This window comes from Girardinichthys multiradiatus, chromosome 11 (genome assembly GCF_021462225.1).
Source record: "Girardinichthys multiradiatus isolate DD_20200921_A chromosome 11, DD_fGirMul_XY1, whole genome shotgun sequence".
In the NCBI taxonomy this organism is placed as follows: domain Eukaryota; kingdom Metazoa; phylum Chordata; class Actinopteri; order Cyprinodontiformes; family Goodeidae; genus Girardinichthys; species Girardinichthys multiradiatus.
The window spans coordinates 25,793,482-25,814,939 of record NC_061804.1 but is presented as its reverse complement, the minus strand read 5'-3'; the positions used below and the strand labels follow the sequence as shown (position 1 = coordinate 25,814,939).

The 21,458-nt window shown below is 38.8% G+C and overlaps 2 protein-coding genes across 3 annotated transcripts; both read right to left on the bottom strand.

Annotated features, from left to right (window-relative positions):
- Nucleotides 1-3,715: 3,715 nt before the first annotated feature.
- Nucleotides 3,716-7,667, bottom strand: LOC124876560 (ATP synthase subunit g, mitochondrial-like). Its single transcript, XM_047379452.1, has 3 exons — nt 7,507-7,667; nt 7,001-7,161; nt 3,716-3,917 (listed from the first exon to the last, which is right to left on the bottom strand). The coding sequence occupies exons 1-3, from the start codon at nt 7,556-7,558 to the stop codon at nt 3,819-3,821; spliced, it is 312 nt and encodes a 103-aa protein (XP_047235408.1). The 5' UTR covers nt 7,559-7,667; the 3' UTR covers nt 3,716-3,818.
- Nucleotides 7,668-8,002: 335 nt separating this feature from the next.
- pdzd3b (PDZ domain containing 3b) lies at nt 8,003-19,839 on the bottom strand. Of its 2 annotated transcripts, XM_047379451.1 has the most exons (11): nt 19,767-19,839; nt 15,701-15,716; nt 14,072-14,136; nt 13,770-13,981; nt 13,485-13,689; nt 13,238-13,374; nt 12,933-13,137; nt 12,667-12,863; nt 11,354-11,545; nt 11,018-11,233; nt 8,003-10,930 (listed from the first exon to the last, which is right to left on the bottom strand). In XM_047379451.1, the coding sequence occupies exons 2-11, from the start codon at nt 15,709-15,711 to the stop codon at nt 10,901-10,903; spliced, it is 1,470 nt and encodes a 489-aa protein (XP_047235407.1). In that variant the 5' UTR covers nt 15,712-15,716; nt 19,767-19,839; the 3' UTR covers nt 8,003-10,900. The 2 variants fall into 2 exon arrangements, with proteins under 2 accessions (XP_047235407.1, XP_047235406.1); XM_047379450.1 differs by lacking the exon at nt 19,767-19,839 and having other exon boundaries at nt 15,701-19,721.
- Between the last annotated feature and the right edge of the window lie 1,619 nt (nt 19,840-21,458).

Here is a 21,458-nt window from a genome sequence, read left to right as displayed (position 1 = left end):
TCCTTTTGCGGCCAATACAGCATCAGTTCCTCTTGGGAATGACAGATACAAGTCCTGCACAGTGGTCAGAGAGATTTTAAGCCATTCTTCTTGCAGGATAGTGGTCAGGTCACTACGTGATACTGGTGGAGGAAAACGTTTCCTGACTCGCTCCTCCAAAACACCCCAAAGTGGCTCAATAATATTTAGATCTGGTGACTGTGCAGGCCATGGGAGATGTTCAACTTCACTTTCATGTTCATCAAACCAATCTTTCACCAGTCTTGCTGTGTGTATTGGTGCATTGTCATCCTGATACACGGCACCGCCTTCAGGATACAATGTTTGAACCATTGGATGCACATGGTCCTCAAGAATGGTTCGGTAGTCCTTGGCAGTGATGGGCCCATCTAGCACAAGTATTGGGCCAAGGGAATGCCATGATATGGCAGCCCAAACCATCACTGATCCACCCCCATGCTTCACTCTGGGCATGCAACAGTCTGGGTGGTACGCTTCTTTGGGGCTTCTCCACACCGTAACTCTCTCGGATGTGGGGAAAACAGTAAAGGTGGACTCATCAGAGAACAATACATGTTTCACATTGTCCACAGCCCAAGATTTGCGCTCCTTGCACCATTCAAACCAATGTTTGGCATTGGCATGAGTGACCAAAGGTTTGGCTATAGCAGCCCGGCCGTGTATATTGACCCTGTGGAGCTCCCGACGGACAGTTCTGGTGGAAACAGGAGAGTTGAGGTGCACATTTAATTCTGCCGTGATTTGGGCAGCCGTGGTTTTATGTTTTTTGGATACAATCTGGGTTAGCATCCGAACATCCCTTTCAGACAGCTTCCTCTTGCGTCCACAGTTAATCCTGTTGGATGTGGTTCATCCTTCTTGGTGGTATGCTGACATTACCCTGGATACCGTGGCTCTTGATACATCACAAAGACTTGCTGTCTTGGTCACAGATGCGCCAGCAAGACGTGCACCAACAATTTGTCCTCTTTTGAACTCTGGTATGTCACCCATAATGTTGTGGGCATTTCAATATTTTGAGCAAAACTGTGCTCTTACCCTGCTAATTGAACCTTCACACTCTGCTCTTACTGGTGCAATGTGCAATTAATGAAGACTGGCTACCAGGCTGGTCCAATTTAGCCATGAAACCTCCCACACTAAAATGACAGGTGTTTCAGTTTCATTGTCCAAGCCATGTACATCTTCCTTCTGTGTATATACAGGTCCTTCTCAAAATATTAGCATATTGTGATTAAGTTCATTATTTTCCATAAAGTCATGATGAAAATTTAACATTGATATATTTTAGATTCATTGCACACTAACTGAAATATTTCAGGTCTTTTATTGTCTTAATACGGATGATTGTGGCATACAGCTCATGAAAACCCAAAATTCCTATCTCACAAAATTAGCATATTTCATCCGACCAATAAAATAAAAGTGTTTTTAATACAAAAAACGTCAACCTTCAAATAATCATGTACAGTTATGCACTCAATACTTGGTCGGGAATCCTTTTGCAGAAATGACTGCTTCAATGCGGCGTGGCATGGAGGCAATCAGCCTGTGGCACTGCTGAGGTCTTATGGAGGCCCAGGATGCTTCGATAGCGGCCTTTAGCTCATCCAGAGTGTTGGGTCTTGAGTCTCTCAACGTTCTCTTCACAATATCCCACAGATTCTCTATGGGGTTCAGGTCAGGAGAGTTGGCAGGCCAATTGAGCACAGTGATACCATGGTCAGTAAACCATTTACTAGAGGTTTTGGCACTGTGAGCAGGTGCCAGGTCGTGCTGAAAAATGAAATCTTCATCTCCATAAAGCTTTTCAGCAGATGGAAGCATGAAGTGCTCCAAAATCTCCTGATAGCTAGCTGCATTGACCCTGCCCTTGATAAAACACAGTGGACCAACACCAGCAGCTGACACGGCACCCCAGACCATCACTGACTGTGGGTACTTGACACTGGACTTCTGGCATTTTGGCATTTCCTTCTCCCCAGTCTTCCTCCAGACTCTGGCACCGTGATTTCTGAATGACATGCAGAATTTGCTTTCATCCGAAAAAGTACTTTGGACCACTGAGCAAGTCCAGTGCTGCTTCTCTGTAGCCCAGATCTGGGGAATGTGGCACCTGTAGCCCATTTCCTGCACACACCTGTGCACGGTGGCTCAGGATGTTTCTACTCCAGACTCAGTCCACTGTTTCCGCAGGTCCCCCAAGGTCTGGAATCGGCCCTTCTCCACAATCTTCCTCAGGGTCCGGTCACCTCTTCTCGTTGTGCAGCGTTTTCTGCCACACTTTTTCCTTCCCACAGACTTCCCACTGAGGTGCCTTGATACAGCACTCTGGGAACAGCCTATTCGTTCAGAAATTTCTTTCTGTGTCTTACCCTCTTGCTTGAGGGTGTCAATAGTGGCCTTCTGGACAGCAGTCAGGTCGGCAGTCTTACCCATGATTGGGGTTTTGAGTGATGAACCAGGCTGGGAGTTTTAAAGGCCTCAGGAATCTTTTGCAGGTGTTTAGAGTTAACTCGTTGATTCAGATGATTAGGTTCATGGCTTGTTTAGAGACCCTTTTAATGATATGCTAATTTTGTGAGATAGGAATTTTGCGTTTTCATGAGCTGTATGCCAAAATCATCCGTATTAAGACAATAAAAGACCTGAAATATTTCAGTTAGTGTGCAATGAATCTAAAATATATGAATGTTAAATTTTCATCATTACATTATGGAAAATAATGAACTTTATCACAATATGCTAATATTTTGAGAAGGACCAGTAGTGTTTAGACTATTGTAGTTTATCTTGTCTAGAGTTTGTATTTATGTGTATATTTATATATTTCACGACTTTTTCTATTTTTTCCAAATGTTTATTTTTGAAAGCATTTTAGTCTGTAAATATTTAAACTCTTTTGTACTACATTGTAAATTGTCATTCTTTATTCAGTTTCTATTATCTTTCCTAGAGGTGCACCTTTACCCTGTCCTGCTGCTGAAACCATTTAATTTCCCCCTAAGGAGATAAGGTTAATCTTATTAATAATTGATTGTTATAGAAGTTTGTGTGCTCATTTACTCGACTGTTTAGGGGTTGGATCCCTGCGCAATCGAGCCGGTAGTATTTTATAAATTCACTCTTCATTATACAGAGAATATCTCTTTCTTTCAGTCTTTCTGCCATCTTGAGTGTTAAAGACACTCTTAAGCTCACTAAAAGTCCTCCTCACTACTCTCAACGTTTCCTCACTTTAGCATAGAGAGTTTTACATTTGGCTCTAGAATACTTTGGTATATAGCGTTCATGGTCGACTCAATGACTGCCAGGTGCCAAGGTCAAACAGCAAACACGAGCCCAAATCATCAATCCTCCACCACTGTGCTCCCCATACATGCCACTGTTTATTATTGCCATGTAGTATCAAAATGATATTTCCTGTCAAAGGTGGAGTCTGTCTGTTTAAAACAGGATTGAGAATTGTCCCCAACACCTATGTTGGGCACATTTCCATAAAACAAAACTTTTAGAATTTTTAGACAGGACATTAGAGATGAGAGCAGTTAAATACTTTCATAACATAATATTCATATCTGACTTCAGAGAATGTTGTTAGCTCTACCAATCAAATGCATTTATATTAGAGCATTGGGTAAATTGGTCTGCAAGCAACATTAAAGCATCTCTATAACACAAAAGACAATAGGTCTGAAACAAACAATAGATATCCATTTATTGGTTCCCAGCATTCTTACAGGAGGTTGAGCATAGAACGCTCAAAAGGAAAAAACAACATCACAGTCCAAAAAATATCAGACATTGTAGCCAACAAGACCGCCTTTGCCAATGCACTCTCCGATATAGAACCACATCAGAACTTCAGTGGCAACCAGCCCATTCCTCAGAGCATCCTGAAACAAAAACATTCAGTAAGCAAGGCAACCGTGAAGTATTTATGGTTAAAACGTTTTTTTTCCCCGGTGTTATTTAGGATGCAATGATTGAAAATGCAATTTTCCAAAGACATTCTATTGAGGACGTTTTGGGCATGATAATTAAGTTGAAAAAAAAAAAAGAAAATATAATAAAAACATGAAAATATGTCACATTTACATTAGAATAAAACATCCAGATTTTGGTGGAAATAAAATACCAAGAGGTAAAAGAACGGCCCTCACATTTCCTTTTTGAATGGCTTCCTTCCGTTGGTTACTGCTGTGTGTGTACACAATGCTTCAAGTTATTTAACTCTGATTTATAGACCTGAACCAACTGTTTAATTAACGGGGTTTATAAACAAAACCACAAGTTCTAAATGGCAACGTTTTGCTGTATCTAAATAGAGATCCAATGATGACTGAAATCAGATAATTCGGATCAGCGATAGGCCTGCTAGTAACTAAAAATCCAAACTTTTTCCAATAAGTGAAGGCACCATACTGATGGGATGGTGGTTGTGGAATATCCTCTAGTGTGGAAATTGCTTCCTTATCATTATGGAGAGTCCAGTGCTGTTATCGAACATACTTCACAATATTCTGGATATCTGTCAGTTAAGGCCTATAAAAACTCTAGGGAACACACATAGAGACTCCGGTGTATTTGTAATGTCACCAAGTATTTGAATATTTTGTGATATTCAACACAGTTTCAGGAGTGCAAACAAAAAGGCTGAGTTATGCTTACTCTAGTTAAGGAGTAAAGAAGATATGCTGTAATGGTTTTTTTGTTGGGGCTCATTTCTAAAGATATCTGTCCCATAATGGGGAGGATTTAAATGTAATCCGTAGAACGTTTAGTGAAGCTGATGGAGACAGCTTTGAACATGCACTGTTTGAGAAATCCCTTATTTTGCTATAAACACTGTTACATTTTCAACTGTTGCAAAGAGTACAAATAAAAGCATTTTGATGTTACTTACATTTTTTAAAGATAAATTTGAATCTGTTAAAACTGGTAGCAGGAGATCAGAGCTTTACAAAATTGACTTCAAAATCTCTGATCTCTAATTCTGATACTCCAAACTGCAGTCAATATGTCCTGAAACCTATACAACACAGAGACCCAGCAAGGTCAAAATTAAAGGCCTGAAATCATCTGCATCTCAATTTTAACAGTTAACTAAAATGTTTACTTTGAAATGGATAAATCCTGTGTACGTTTTTTTTCCAGGCAAATTATTTTCTATTGCCATTTGAAATAGTAAAAATATACTGTACTGTTATCTATGTGACCTTTGGACTGAATAAAGGGACTATAACAAAGTCCTTCAATAATGCTGTCTCTTAGCAGTAAAACTGCAATGCATGAGGTCCAAAAGTCCACTAAGATCCATGTGCCAACTCGGGACAGGCAAGTTTCAATTATTTACTGCCTATCGGGACCACCGCTGTTTGGCATGTAATGCCAATAGTCGCCATTAACAAGGACCAGACATGGGCTGAAGAGCGCCAAGACAGAAGAGCTCAACTAATTTCAACCGAGGATATTTTTTAGCTCCAAACTGGTGAGGCTTGGAAGTAGGAGAAAAATAAAAGTGGCAGAAGAATCACTTGGCACCAGATAGTGGAGCAGTGACCAGAAGGAAGCCACCTCTGGTATGGGCTGGTAGAATTTCCTTTTTAATGTAATGGATATACAGTAATGTTAGCAGCAACAGCAAACAAGTGAATAAGACAACTAGGGCTGAAACAATCGGATTAATCATGATTAAATTACTATTGAAATTATAAAATGATATACATGCTGAAACATGCATTTTGCTGAAAGAACAACCAACTCAGTACAGTAATTAAGCCAAAACTGTAAAAACAATATATATATTTTGCATTTTAGATGAAAAACCTTCTTTGTCTGTAAATATGTTTTATCCAGAACTTCCCAAGTGGCATAGCTTTACTTAAGCAATGTTCATGTTTTTACAAATGTTTTGTACAACAGCTCCCTGCAACATGCAACAAAGTGCACTGTCCCTTTTTTTATTTATTTAAAGACTATTATTAAAATGGCATGTTCTGAGCACTGAAATGAGCTTCTTTATGTTTTTGCCATTTACAATGTAAAGTGCGCAGTAAATGTTTTTTTTTTTTAAGTTCAAAAGACTTTTGTTTGAAGTATGCTAATTTACCAAGAATGTCTCTTAGATGAATCAAAAAAATAATTGGTATATTATCCGATTACTAAAATAATCGATAGGTACAGCCCTGAAGACGACCCTGAGGTTGATATCTGATTCAGCACTGAGAAAAGCGCTATTTTAACAACTCTGAAACTAAATTTGTTCACCTATATCGTAAAATGTAAAATACCAAGGCATGTCAAACCTGGAATTAATCATTCTAAAAAATATATTATTTAAAAACGCTGATTTGTGAAACATTTGTTTGCTTTGTTTTCACATAGAAAGTGTATAACAGTCCAGTTTAGCCTTATTAGGTGTTTCCAAGGCTCTAATATTAACCCAGTAGTTTCCATGCTAAATAACGTACTGGAGCATACTTAATATTATTTTTTTTTAACATAAATAGAATAAAGGTACTAGAAAAGTCCCAAACATAATTTAAAGGGATCTGTAAGCAATGTGCACTAATCCAGTTCATGTGGTATTTCTGATTTCCAATAAGAGCTGATCAAGAAAGAAAAAAAACTAACAAACAGTAAAATAAATATGAGCAATTTTATGTAGAGACCCGTGCACCCTAATCTGAAAGAATATTGACATATTAGTCAACTACCAAAACAATCATTAATTACACCCTAAATTGAATTATTTCCATGCAAAGCAATTATTTTTTGTTTTTTGGATCACAAAAAGTCCCCCTTTAATTTTCTTTTTTTAAGGGTTGTATCAATTTTGAACCTAAACATGGTCTTGGAGTCATTAAAATGTGTTTACTGTTGCTTCAGAAGACATAGTTTGTCCCTCGCAGATTTTACCAACACACCTATCACTACAGTCTCAATAAGGACTCCTATAGGTGTGGGTCGCACGCACCTTCACAGTGGTCTGACCGAGGCGGCCCGTCTGGAAACCCTTGATCAGGTTTGAGGCTCCCTCGATGGCTTTGGGGATCTCAGCCGGGGTCGGGGGAACCAGCTCAACGCGAGCATAGTACCAGAAGGTTGCTAGCCGAGGTTTGGAATAGGTGACAGCGGCTTTAGGGAGGGACAAATATCACAGTCAGCTCGGGTCTAGAACAATAATTTACTTTGAAAAGATTACATTAGTTTGCAGCGTTGCTAGCTAGCATTAGCTGCTCAGCTCGATGTCTTCTGTTCAATAAGGGTAAAGTTAAAGCTGATTAAATTAACAGGCCCAAAATTAAATTAGCACGCTGGAGTTTTAAAGCAAAATTGAATCACTTAATACAACATCCACTTCATTCATCTGAAGGCATAGTATAATCCTCGTCGATCTATTGAAGGCTTGCTAATGACGATTGAGCAGCTTATATCGGCTCATAAAATAAAAACACACTACAAAGAGGAGAAATAACTCACCTCCAATTAGAGTAGGTACTTTCCCAACCAGTTTCTGCACAGCCTGTGCCATGTTGAAGCGTTTATAGATGCTAAGTGTACCCCGTTTCTGCTAGCCCACTGAATGTCACCTCCAGCTAAAGGACCACTGATTTCAGCTGACCACGCTACTGCCTGTACAGAAACCATTACCCTCCTGTTGCTGCCATCTTCTGGACATGGAGGGTTCCTACAGTTTCCGGCCTCCCCATTTGATAAGGTTTTGCTTGTTTGTTTTAGAAAACGTAATAAACCTTACCTTGCTCACTTGCATTTTTTAACACTGTGAAAATTATTGAGCATCATGTTTGACAACGTCTCCATTATTATTCACAACGTGAAAAAACAATTAACTGAAAAAAATAGTCCTGGATATTCTTAAATGCAATTGACTGAATATGTTGATCAACAGAGGAATGGAACTTGAGTCTGTTCTGAAACTATCTAAATATACCCAGTCCAACAATACACAGATAAATAAAATCATGGGTTACTTTTAATAATAATACTAATATTAATAATACATTTCTTGACACTCAAGGTTGCCTTACATCATAAAACATAAACAGAAACACGATTAAAATTTTCACATAACTGGAAAGTTTCAGATAAAAATAATTAATTAATAAACAATACAATATCTCAGCTGTAACTTAAGTGTCTGGTGTTGGGCCGAAACAGAAACAAACCCTTATAACAAAAAATAAATGAAAGACTTAGAAGTTTGGGAATTAAATGATAGCATTTGATTTCCAACAAGGTTAATAAAATCTAAACATATCAAGAAATTTTTTTTTCTATTGTTTCTATTGTTTACCAGTCTCATTTAAAATGACATTCTCCCTTTAGAGGAGCTTCCTTATAATTGAAACAAGGAATGATAAGTCTTAATTTAAGAATCAACAATACGGAATTGAATGAATACTGAAACATGTTTCTTATAGTTTTAAGAATTAACTTATCAGTAACCACCATAATCTACTGTTTTTTTTAAATCATTACAACTAAAATATGAACTAAGCATGAAACAAACCCTGTAAGAGACTTTAATACAGTTTCTGCTCTCTCTAAAGATTAAAGAAATTGTTCATGGCCTAGTTTTGAGTTATGATATCTAGTACAAATCTAAAATAAAAGTCTGGCAGAGGGAAAACCAGGCAGGAAGGATGAGCATTTCAGAAGGACCTTTCCTCCATCAGACTCTCACATCAGGATAACAGAAGTATGAGGCGTGCCTGGCTCTGTCCAAATCTTGCTGCTGTTTTACTCACAGAACCTATTTCGCATTGCAACCCATGTGATTTAGAGATGGGAAATCTTTGAATAATCAGTGGAGTTCACTCCGACTGAGAGGTTGCATGTTCAGGACCGTTCGGAGGACTTGGTGGTTCTATACTGCAAAACAAAGTGTGTGTGTATGTGGTGCAGAAGAAAAAAAAAACTCTCTGCAGAAACTAAAAACAACGTGCTGTGCACAAAAACATTGAAACCAGGGTTTTCAGACCTGGTTCTTGTGTTCTATTTAACAGAGCGTCTTGCTGCATTCTTTTTGTGTCTTTATTTTCGTGTGTGTGTTTTCTTCTCTGAGCTTAAAACTTGCAACTCAGCTATGGGAGTTAGCAGCTTGAGGTGAAGTCTATCAACTAATCAGAGATGAAATTTGGCAAGTATGTGGTCACATCCCATTACACAGGCAATAAATAAAATTGTACTTTTTCTTTTTCTGCCACCTTGTTTGAACTTGAGAGGGAAAGCTATGCGGCTGGTGTTGCATATAAAGTAATCTTTTGTTGACTGGAGCTGAGCTCACTTAAGGTTTCCAACATATATTTTAAAGAATAAAAAAGCTGGCATGCATTACTCCCACACATTAATCCAAATTTAAAGTTATGAATAATCATGAAATATTTATGTTTTTTGTTGTTTTTTTTTTCAAGTTTCCTGTCCCTACATTTCTGGAAAAGAGAAAATGTTTGCCTACATGTAAAGGGGCAGTTTTGCTCTACAAAAAGGATATTTCAAGATGGCACTCGGGCCACATTAATAAAATAGGAATGTCATGTATTTGTATGACCATCAGGCAGTTGACAGCCCTCTCCCTCACCATTATCTCACCACCAACACAGCAGAGACCATTGCTAGGGGAGCCTCAGCAAGTTAGGATCCAGAGGGAAGTCTGGAGGAACTCAGACTAACTGACATTACCGAGGATCCCCAACCCCAGCCCAACCAGGATTTATATTTGATTTTAAAAGCTTTCATGACTTCTAAACTAGCAGAATATTTGTTTTAAAGGAAATCCAAACAAACAGCCATAGATCACATTAGCATAGCGAGATCTTAATAACAATTTGTCATGAAGGTTTTGGGACATCATCTGCTGGACAAGAGGTATAATTGACCGAATCTAAAAGATCTTTGGAAAATCTAGTAGAAGTAGCTAAATGTGTGGAAAGAACATCAGACAATAGGTGTTTGTGTGCACTGCAGTTACTGTGGTTATAGACACTATTCTGAGACGTGGGTGTTCTGACCACAAGCAGATAGCACTCAGAGTAGATTATCCTAAATGATATTTTGCTTCCCAAGTGGTACTTCAGATAAAACTTGTTCATATATAGAAATCCTGACTCACAGTGGCTAAGATGTTCACAATGTTTCACAGAGTTAACCACAGTGACTAATTGACCTGCTGCCACTGTGAAGCAAACTCTGCACTGGTGGCAACAAGATTCAAAAAGTAAAGCTGCAAAGTTACGTTTGTGTCACTCCCATAACTCACTGGGTTATGATCCTTAGATAAAGCATAAATAGTTCAATCTTTGGCAAAGAAATTGATTTCTTTATTGTAATTTTACATAACTTACATTATGTCATATCAATTACATAATATTAGCTAAGTTGGTAATATCTACATTTTAACAAAAGCATCAAAAATAAGTATTGTGCTCACCACCTTATTATTTTTGCATCCTTATTATTTTCTAAGATCTCAGAAAACACTGGTATATCATTTTCACAAAGTTCTTTTGTATGTTTGCTACTTATGGGATAGCGTTTAGTAAATTGTTGTGAAGTGTCTATTTCCTCAGATAGTTGCTGCAAAGCAATTTTTGTGCTATATTAAATTGAAGTGAAACTCACTTTAATCCATAATACTGAACACAATGGCATTCTCATGCCATCACAAATACCATATTTTTATCCTTCATAAAATTGGTTTCATATTTAGCTTGTCAGTTTTGTTGTTTGGATTTCCTCTGAATCCTTGTATGATCAAGGTAACTTTGGTATAACATTAGCAAAGGTTTTGTCTCTTTATAAAGTCTCCAAAAAGGTGCATGGTGCTGAGAAAAGTCTTCAGAATTGTTCATGCTCACAAAAATGAAATCTCAAAATCTTCTTCCTGTTGAGGTAAAACAAGAATATGTTGTAAGAATAGTGCTCAATGATCACAGTAATTTAATCGTTATCAGGTTTAATATTCTCTCACCTCTCTGTTTGTGATATTGGATGCTGTTCTATCGCTCTCTTTCTTTTTCTCGTAGCTTATTTGATCCATAACTAATAAAGAAAGACAGCTCCCTCCATTTTTCACCAGAGTAATTACATCGTCCAGATATTTCTCCTCCACATTTTTGCCATCAATTTCCAATACAACATCTCCCAAAACCAGTCCTGCTCTCTGCCCAGAACCTCCAGAAGCCACCTACAGCGAAAGAGAAATGTCAACATACCCAAACAAAATGAGCCAGTAAAGACCCATCTCACAAAATGCTTATGTGCTTGTGAGTCCAGGTAGTTGTGAGGTATATGTGTTGGTTCCCACCTCACTGATGAAAGTCCCAGGTCTCTGCAGAAAAGAGTCTAGGTGAAAGCCATATCCAAGAGGACCTTTTTTGACTGTGCAGAGTTTAGAACTGCCATTGTTTGTGTCTGGATATTGCTGAACATCCACGATGTTCTCAGTTTCTTTCTCAGTTGCTTCACCATCACAAAACAGAAGAGGAGACAAGCCCAGCTGCAGGAAGAAAATGAAAGGAAACAAGGGATGAAAACTAAGCGTGATATGAAGTAACGATATGATTTCCACAGGAAATCTCTTGTTGAACTCTGTGCTAAAACCTTAATTCAACCACCTATCCATTTTATTTGAAAGGAAAAACACTTTTCTGTAATATTTTAAAGTGGTCCTCAGTAACAGTTATCGAAGCTCCAAAGGTTTCAAAAAACCTTTCTCTGGTGTTCGGCTGCTTTTCACAAATTCTCTATCCAGCTATTTTTTTTACAGTTGACTGTTTGATTGCTTGAATGGTTGGTTGATGTGTTGGTTGTTGGGCTTGTTAGTATGTAGTATGGTTTGTTGGATAGTGGGTTTGTTGGTCGGTTAACTTGTCAGTCGATTGTATTTTTTTACTTGGTTGGCTGGTTAGTGGGCTGCACGGTGGTGCAGTTGGTAGCACTGCTGCCTTGCAGCAAGAAGGTGGGTTTGACTCCCGGCCGGGGTTTTCTGCACGGAGTTTGCATGTTGTCCCAGTGCATGTGTGGGTTTTCTCCAGGTACTTTGGCTTCCTCCCACAGTCCAAAAACATGACTGTTAGGCTAATTGGTCTCTCTACATTGCACTTCGGTGTGAATGGGTGTGTTTATAGTTGTTTGTCCTGTGTGTCTCTGTGTTACCCTGAGATGGACTGGCGACCTGTCCAGGGTGTGCCCCGCCTCTCGCCTTTAGACTGCTGGAGATAGGCACCAGGTTCCCTGCGACTCAGTATGGAAGCGGGTATAGAAAATGGATGGATGATTAGTTATTCTATTTGTTGGTCTGTTGGTTGTTCTATGGGCTGGCTGGTCTGTTGGCTGGTTGGTTAGTTAGTTGATCTTGTGGTTGGTCAGTGGATTCTTAATTTATCTGGTTGGTTTGTTGGTTGGCGTACATACCTAAAAATTGTTCTGCCCAGGAAATATCCAATCAAAGATCCAAGAAGACTTTCTTCAAGCACATTGCGCTATTCTTTTAGGCCAGTTTTGAGGGATTATAACAAAGTCTAACTCTGGAGTTTAATAATGAGCTAAAACGTCTATACAGTGCTTGAGAGAAAAAAAATAAAACTTGTGTAGATTGTGACTGTTAGAGATCCACACCTGGTTGTAAAATCCTAACCCACATTGAGTAATTGTGGTGAGGAAGACCTGCTTTCCACTTTTTTTCACTCTCTCCACAATCTCATCGTGTCCAAGCGAATCTACTGACTCTCTGTTGACCTCCAGCAGGACCTCTCCATCCTGCACACCTGCCCTCTCTGCCGGACTGCCGCTGTCGATCTCACGAAGAAAATGATCTGTTGAGTAAAACAAATCTAAGCCAGGGATGGTTTAATTTTGAATTTGCACCATTTTCTTCTTCTTACATGTGTTTCCTGATAGTGTCTTCTCCATTCGGAGGAGAAATCCATATCCTTCTGGCCCAGAGATCAGGTGGAGCTTTCTGGCTCTGAAGGGCAGCTTGTGGGGCACAGCCATGGCAGGCAAAATGGGAATCTTCCTTTGCATGTAGATCTTCTCACTCTCACTGTCTATCACCAAGATTGTGATGCTATTTCCACATTTTTTCATCTACAACAAAACAGAAATGATCATCCTTGAATTTAATTTTATCATTGGTTTTGAAATACTACAAAGTATTTACACACCATCCTAGTGTGGTATTACAAACCATTCGATTTAGGGCAGAGTGTGTAAGGTGGGACACCATTGCTCCGTTCATCCACACCAGGTGATCTCCCTTGTGGACTCCGGCCTTTTCAGCTGCACCTCCTTTCACCAGGTTCACTGAGAACCGACCTTTCTCTCCTTCGATGCAGACACAGGAGGATTAGCCTGATATCTCTGTGCCTACCTCAATATAACAGCTATCTAATCTTAAACATTGGACCTATTCGGATTGCCAGGAGCTGAATTACCTTCCAAGGCTGTAAAGCTGATGCCCAGACCTGAGCTAGGATCCTTGGTGATGTGACAGAGTTTTGGTGGCTTGCAGGGTTCTTCATCGAGGGTTCCTGACAACAATCTGAGGTCCTGACTTCCTGCCACAGCCTGCTCATACTCCTCACCATCCAGCACCAACAAGCATAACTGCTGTCCACTAAGCTTAATCTTCCTAGCAACCTGATTCACAAACAATAGATCAAGATAGAAATTATAATTTGCCTCAAGTCAAGGGTGACTTCTGGATAAAGTAATCTAACCTCAGGGTGGGGTACATCGTCAACATAGCAGTTGTTGACCTCCAGAAGTCTGTCTCCATCTCGAAGGCCACTGCGTGCTGCGACCCCCCCTGACTCCACATTTCTAATCACATGTCCATTAGAATCCCTCTCCACCCGCAGGTTGAAGCCATAGGTGTCCCCTTCTTCTCTTTTAAGAACACACAGGCGTGGCCTGGGAATCCACACTGAATCTGATTTAAAAGAGGAAAAGATGGTCTGTTTTAAGGAGCTGATCTACATGCTGTGTTGTGCAGGAGTTCGAAAAAATGCATTCATAATACCTGTGCAGTCTGTGATGACCAAGGCAGGGTTATCAATTCCCTCTTTTGGATCAAATGTAAATTTCCTTTAGGACAAAAATCAAATATGTCTTTAGCTAGAGAATATGTGACTAGGTGAATTAAGTGCTTTAAAGTAGGATGAAGTTCAGAATTTGAGAGGTGAGGTTCTGTTAAAAGGTTATAAACAGTAAATATCCTACCTTCATTATTAATAGTGGTGACATCTTTATCATTTAGTATAAATAAGAAAGATCAGTAAACTAATCCTGTGTTTCCACTGTCTCAGAGGTCAGTGCTCAAAACTGGAAATGACATCACAAACAAGTTGTGAGCTTTTTGGTTGCAAGCCAGAAAACAATGGAATTTGCAGTTTGTTTTGGTGCTGAATTTTATTAGCAAGACAAGCTGATATTGTATTTTTCTCCATTTTATGCGTTCAAACACTATAGAAATATGTTCACAAGTAGTTATTTTACAGCATTACATGTATCATTGGTTTAAAGAGATACAGTTTGTCTGGAGTGCTAAGTTTGTCATTTTTACTTGAAACATTCACTACATTCTAAATGATTGAAGATATGTTGGACAATGATCTCAGGGTTTCTCAGCAAACCCCAGCTTTAACAGTTGGAATTCAGCACACATTTTTGTTGTTTTTCCAACCGGAAACCTTGAAAATTACAATCTAACACTTTAAGAGGAGCCAAGACCAAAAAAGGCCTCTAGTATCCTAAAAACACCAATCTAAAAACTGTAAAAGTAGTTTAATGTGAATGCTATTTTACAAACCTTTAAACCATAGTCATTTTTGTATTTGGTGGTTATTTACACAAAAGCTGATGACTGTTTACACAAGAATCGGAAGTAAGTGATAGTGTGCTACCAATGGCCTTCCCACTGAAACACGTGCTAAGAGCGAAACAAATGTGTTTGCCGATCCCAACCAGTTGTTTATAAAATCAGGAAAATGCTGCGATGACAAATCAATGAAATGCAGTTTGCCTCAATTGCTATGCGAGTTTTGAGACTGACCGTAGACCTCTACTTTGGTCTTGGCCCCTATCTAAATATCCGCTAGTTTCACACCTCGGGACAATTCAATCTGGTTTTATTGCAGGTAAGATATCAGCTGTTTATTACTATTTTACAGAACCCCTTTTTAAGAATACTGAACTGTTCATTTAATTAAACATATTTTCAATCTGTCTGGGAAAAATATCAACCAATGTTCAAATGAGCTGTATTTTCTACATTTCTAAATAGTGATTGATTGCATGCAATTGCATTTCACATGTTTGTGTTTAACTGCACAACCTCGCCCTTAATTACAGCATTTATCTCTGCAAAAAAGGTCTTATCTGTGGCCACAAAGTCTTTCAGATTACTTAAACCCTAAAATTGTCATGGTAACCCAAGACAGATACAGTAATAGGGAGTAAAATGTCTCCTTTCAGTTTAATGCCTCATCTGATTCTCTGTTATATTCTGTGAAACAGAAATACTCAAAATTGTCTTTCTATTCCAGTTAATAATAATCCAGATCAATTTATGCTTTGAATAAGAGCTGAACAATAAAGGGGTTTTCAAAACATATTAGAATAAAAGCAACAAACAAGAAAGAGAACTTACTCTGTCCACATGATGACTTCCAGCACACCATAAAAACAAAGAACACATGAGGTGAATGGCATTGGCTGCATAAAACTCACATTATAAAGTCCCTAGCTGCACATCTCCTGATGAGAAGATAAGGACATTTACATAATGCAGTTTACCATTTCAAATTTTAACCTGCACCTTTTCAAAAATATCACACCTTGCAACACTGCACACACACTCATTAACCATCAGCCATTATATGATATGCTGATATAACTGGCGCTTATGCCTCTAGCTATGTCTACCTGATAGTAAAACCTCATTTTTACAGTAAGGGTCATATCTGAGCCTTCAGCAACGTATCTGCTGACTTTAACTAACAAGTGAAATTCCGTAAAGCTGTGTTTGATTTTGCTTCATTATCTCTGGTCTTTGACCCCTCTAAGGAGCTGGAGAAATAGCCAACAGGAAAATCTGTTAGTGTAGCAGTGTCTTGATATATACCAGAAAATACCTGTATTTAGATCAGTTACATTCTTGATATGATGAGGGTAAACACCAGAAGGAATTCAGTTTATTGCATTCAGACACTGCACTGAGCAAGGTCACTGAACAAGGTCACAAAGCAAGGTCCTTTAATGTTGGAAAAACAAACACACCCTTCAATGAGTAATCTCAGGATTTTGTGTGACAGACCAACACCAATCAGTGTGTAACTGTAAAGTGATACATGATGTTCATGTTATTTTTTCGCAAATAAAAATATCTTAATGCTGATTTTTTTTGCCCATTCTTTGCAAAGTACTTTTTTCAAGTCTTGCTACAGATTATCAATTGACTAGGCCATTTTAACATATTACACTGCTTTGATCTGAATCATTCATTGTAGCTCCAGGTGTATATTTGGGGTTGTTGTCCTGCTGGAAGGTGAACCTCCGTTATAGAATAAGTTGTTGTGCTTTTTTTGTTTTTTCCCCAGGATTGTTATGCATTTAGTTTCATTCATCTTCCTGTCAATTCTGAACAGTCTCCTTTATCCCATAAAAGAGAGACATCCCTGCAGTATGATGTTGCCCACTCTATCTTTTATGGAGGTGATGATATGTTCAGGAAGATATGCAGTGATTTTTTTCCAAAACACACACAGTTTTGCATGTTGGTCAAAATTTATAAAGTTTAATCTGAACAAAGCCTCTTGTTCCACATGTTTGCTATGTCACCCACATGCCTTGTTGCACATTTTATATAGGACCGCTTATGGCTTTCTTTGAAAAAGGGCTTTCTTCTTGTCACTCTTCCATGAAGACCAGATTTGTGGTGAGCATTACATACAGTTATCTTGATTCTCTCACCTGAGCTGTGGTTTTCTGTAGCTTCTCCAGAGTCACCATGGATTTCTGGGTTGCTTCTTGAACAGTACCCTCTTTTTCAGGCTGTCAGTTCAGGTAGGTTTGCAGTTGTGCGATTTTCTTTCCATTTTTAGATGATGGATTGAACAATGGTGCTTTTCAAGATATTTGGATCTTGGGATATTGTTTTATAACCTAACTTTTAAAGTTCTTCCTTGGTCTTCATGACTTTCAGCTGGAATTATACTGAGATGAAATTACTCCCATTTACTAATTAGGTGTCTTTTGAAGGCAGTTTGTTGCACTGGATTTTATTTAGGGGTATCAAAATAAAAGGGGTGTAATACAAATGCCGAGCATGCTTTTCTGATGTTAATTTCCAGATAAATGAAAGCCATCATCATTTTCCTTTCCCTTAACTCTTATGGTTTGTTTGTCACGTAAAATCCCAGTAAAAACCATTGAAACTTAATAATAAATAATAATAATAATACATTTTATTCAATAGGTGCCTTGCTGGCACTCAAGGTCACCTTACAATGAATACAAATCAACATTAAAAACAAGAACAAATAAAAAATAAAATAAAAACACAGCAATCAAGCAGTTAAAACAGTGCGAAATAATCAAGTGCAGAAGGCAGTCCTAAACAAGTGTCTTTAGTGAAAATTTGAATTGTGAAAGTGAATTTATGTTCCTTAAATCAGGCGGTAGAGAGTTCCAGAGCCGAGGAGCAGAGCGGCTGAAAGCCCTACCCCCATGGTGGTGAGACGGGCAGAGAGATAAATCAGGTGAATAGAGGAGGACGATCTGAGAGTGCGAGAGGGAGTAGCAACGTTGAGAAGATGGGATAGATAAGGTGGAGTGAGATTATGGACAACCTTGAAAGTAAGAAGAATGATTTTAAAGTCTATACGATACTTGATGGGGAGCCAGTGGAGCTCTGACAGAACAGGAGTGATGTGATGGAAGGAAGGGGTTCTAGAGATGATACGGGCAGGTGAGTTTTGAACTAGTTGAAGGTTATGAAGAGATTTGTGTGGAAGACCGAAAAGGAGGGAATTGCAGTAATCAATATGGAAAGTGACAAGGCTATGAACGAGGATGGCAGTAGTATGTGAAGTGAGGGAGGGGCGAAGACGACTGATATTTCACAGATGAAAATAAGCGGACCGGGTCATGTTATTAATGTGAGATTGGAAAGAGAGAGTACTGTCGAGGATGACACCCAAACTCTTTACCTGAGGCGAAGGGGAAACAGAGCAGTTGTCAATATCAATGGAGAAAATGTTTGTTTTGGATAATGTGGTTTTTGTGCCAATTAGGAGAACCTCAGTATTTTCACTGTTTAATTTGAGTAGATTGGTGGAAAACCATGATTTTATTTCAGCCATACAGTCAGTAAGGGAGGTAGACGGAATGTTGGGAATGGGTTTGCAGGAAAAATAGAGCTGGGTATCATCCGCGTAACAGTGGAAACTAATATAGTGTTTCCAAAAGATATGGCCAAGGGGGAGGAGGTAGATTATGAAAAGAATGGGCCCCAGGACAGAGCCTTGGGGGACACCAGAAATAATAGAAGAAGACTGAGAAGAAAATCCTTTTAGCTGAATAAATTGGAAGCGATGGGAGAGATTTGATTTAAACAACTTTAGAGGGGTTTGAGTAATACCAATGGAGGTAAGTCTATTGAGGAGGGTGGCATGACAAATGGTGTCAAATGCTGCACTTAGGTCAAGGAGGATAAGGATGGAAAGTAAGCCTGAGTCAGCTGCCATGAGGTGGTCATTGGTGACTTTTATGAGAGCAGTTTCTGTACTATGGAGAGGGCGGAAACCAGATTGGAACTGTTCATACAGGTTGTTATGAGATAAGTATGTGTGAAGTTCAGTAGCTACTACTTTTTCTAGAATTTTAGAGAAGAAGGGTAGATTAGAAATTGGTCGAAGATTATTGAAGTTAGTGGGATCTGAACTAGGTTTTTTCAGAATAGGACTGATCATTGCAGTTTTGAATGAAGCAGGAACAGTTCCAATGGAAAGAGAGGAATTTATAATAGTAGGAATGATAGAAACCAAGAAGGGAAGACAGGCTTTAACTAGCTTGTAGTTGTAATACGAAAAAATAGGTAAACATTGGTTTAAATATTTTTGCAAGGCACTGTAGATATTTGTATTTGCTTTTCCCTGTCTCCCATATCAAATGAGATTATAGGAAAATGCCTGCAGTGTCACGTTGAGCTGTCACTGTGCCCATATCTAACAGTCCAATGTGTTGTTGAAATGAACTTTCTGTCTGTCTGAGTTAGAGTTGCTTACAAATGTGCTGCCATTGGATATATCAAGTTCTTACAACAGATCAGTGTAAATCCACTCAGGCACCTCTGGACAGCTAATTGGGTCGCTGTTTGCTTTTACTCTCATAAACCTTCTTTTTAATCCTCATGTAAGGTGGAAGCCCAAACACAATGATACACATCAGCTAATATGTGTAGTAAAGCTGCGCTTATGTGCCTTAAATAGGTATGATTAAAATAAACTGTCTGACTACAGCATTTAATGCATTTAAAAATACTTTTTAACAATACTGAATGTAATCAGAGTCTATATACCGAAAAGAAAAACAATAATGAAAAAAACAAACACAGAAAATGGTGTATTGTAAAAACCACATGGATATGAAGGGGCTTAAAGACAGTAAAGCCACAAAACAAGCATGTGAGATGAAAATATAAATGCATGCCTTACCTTTATCTGAGCTCGTGTTGTGCTACTTTTACATCAGACCAGCAAACCACATAGAGGGATGGACCTTTGTGACTGTACGTGCAGAGACTCCACCCTTTGAGGGTCAATGTTTAATCAGAGTGAGATGTTTTGAGCACATGTCTGTGTGGCATTGTTCTGTAGACAAAACGCACAGAACACTCAAGGTGATTGTTCCTAAGTGGCCTGTCCCCAAAGCAATAGTCAATACAGAGAGGGTTTGGGGGAAAGTTACAGATCATTTCAGCCAGAGTGCGATCCAGAATGGCTGTCAGGGTCAGGAGTGAACATTGTGTACCAACTGATAAACTATGCAGTAAAAATACAGCCAAGTGAAAAGAAAAGGAAACATTATTAACTGAGCATGGAAGCCAAACATGTACAGTGTTTTATAAAAGTATTGAACATTTCCAGATTTTGCCAATTTTGTAGAACCACAAGTTTGTATGTGGAAGGAAATATTTGAATGACTTTAAAAATATTTTTGTAAAACATCTAAAGTGTAGTCTGACTTTGTATCCAACCCCCAGCAAATCAATACTTCACAGAAGCACCTTTTACGGGAGTTACAGCGGCAGGTCTTTAGAGCATGTCTACAGACAAAAAGCTTCAAATGGCTCGGTCCCAGACAGATTGGATGGAGAGCGTCTGTAACAACTGGTGTCTTGTCACATATTCTTGTTTGTATTCAGATTTGGACTTTGACTGGACCATCGCCTCAGTCTTAAATCTTTTGCAGCCTCACAGGCTTCTTCCAGGAATGTTTTTATTTTGCTCCATCCATCTTCCCATCATCTCTGATCAGGACCCCGGCCCTGATTAAGAAGTGTTGCTCCCCACTCCATGATGCTGCCACCACCATGTTTCAAAGTAGGGATAGTGGCTAAAGTTGTTTTACAGTATTTCTGCCACATATAGTTCATTTAAATCTGAGTTCAAATCAACAAACTTCAAGTTTGGTCTGATCTTATTAGAGCACCTTCCCCCAGATCTTGCCTTGACCACATCTTGGTCTAGGTCTGCAGTACCATACTCTTTCCATTTTCTTATGATGGACTGAACAGTGCTTCCTGAGAAGTACAGAGGTCAGGATATTGTTTTATACACTAACCTCGCTTAAACTTCTCCACACCTTTATCCTTGATCTGTCTGCTGTGTTTCTTTAAAACATTCGCTCCAAAATGTCTTAAAACCAAGTGCTCCAAATAGTTACCATTCTGAGTACTAGCTGCTCTACTGACAGATTCTCCCACCTGAGCCATGGGTCTCTGCAGCTCTTCTAGTTACTAAGGACTGCTTGGCTGTCCAATGAAGCAAATGGAAGCATTTGTAGAAACCATTTAGCCTGGTTTCTCTGTAAAGTTAACACTCACCATTGTAGAAGTAAATTGTGACATTCTGATGTCAAAACAATGCACTTTATCATTTATGGCCATCCATGGGCCTGTTCAAGGGCCCCTGAGGCTTAAGGTTAATGTTGATTTTTCACAAATGTTCTCTAACAAACATCTGAGGCCTTGAGAAGGCCCAGAACTGCTCAATTTATCCTAGGACTAAATTACAAAAAGGTGGACACTATTTACTTGTTCCAGTTTTATATCACCCTATATACAAGAAATGATCTAAGTACCTCTGAAATAAATTTTTGGATAGAGATTGCAGACAGATAAAATG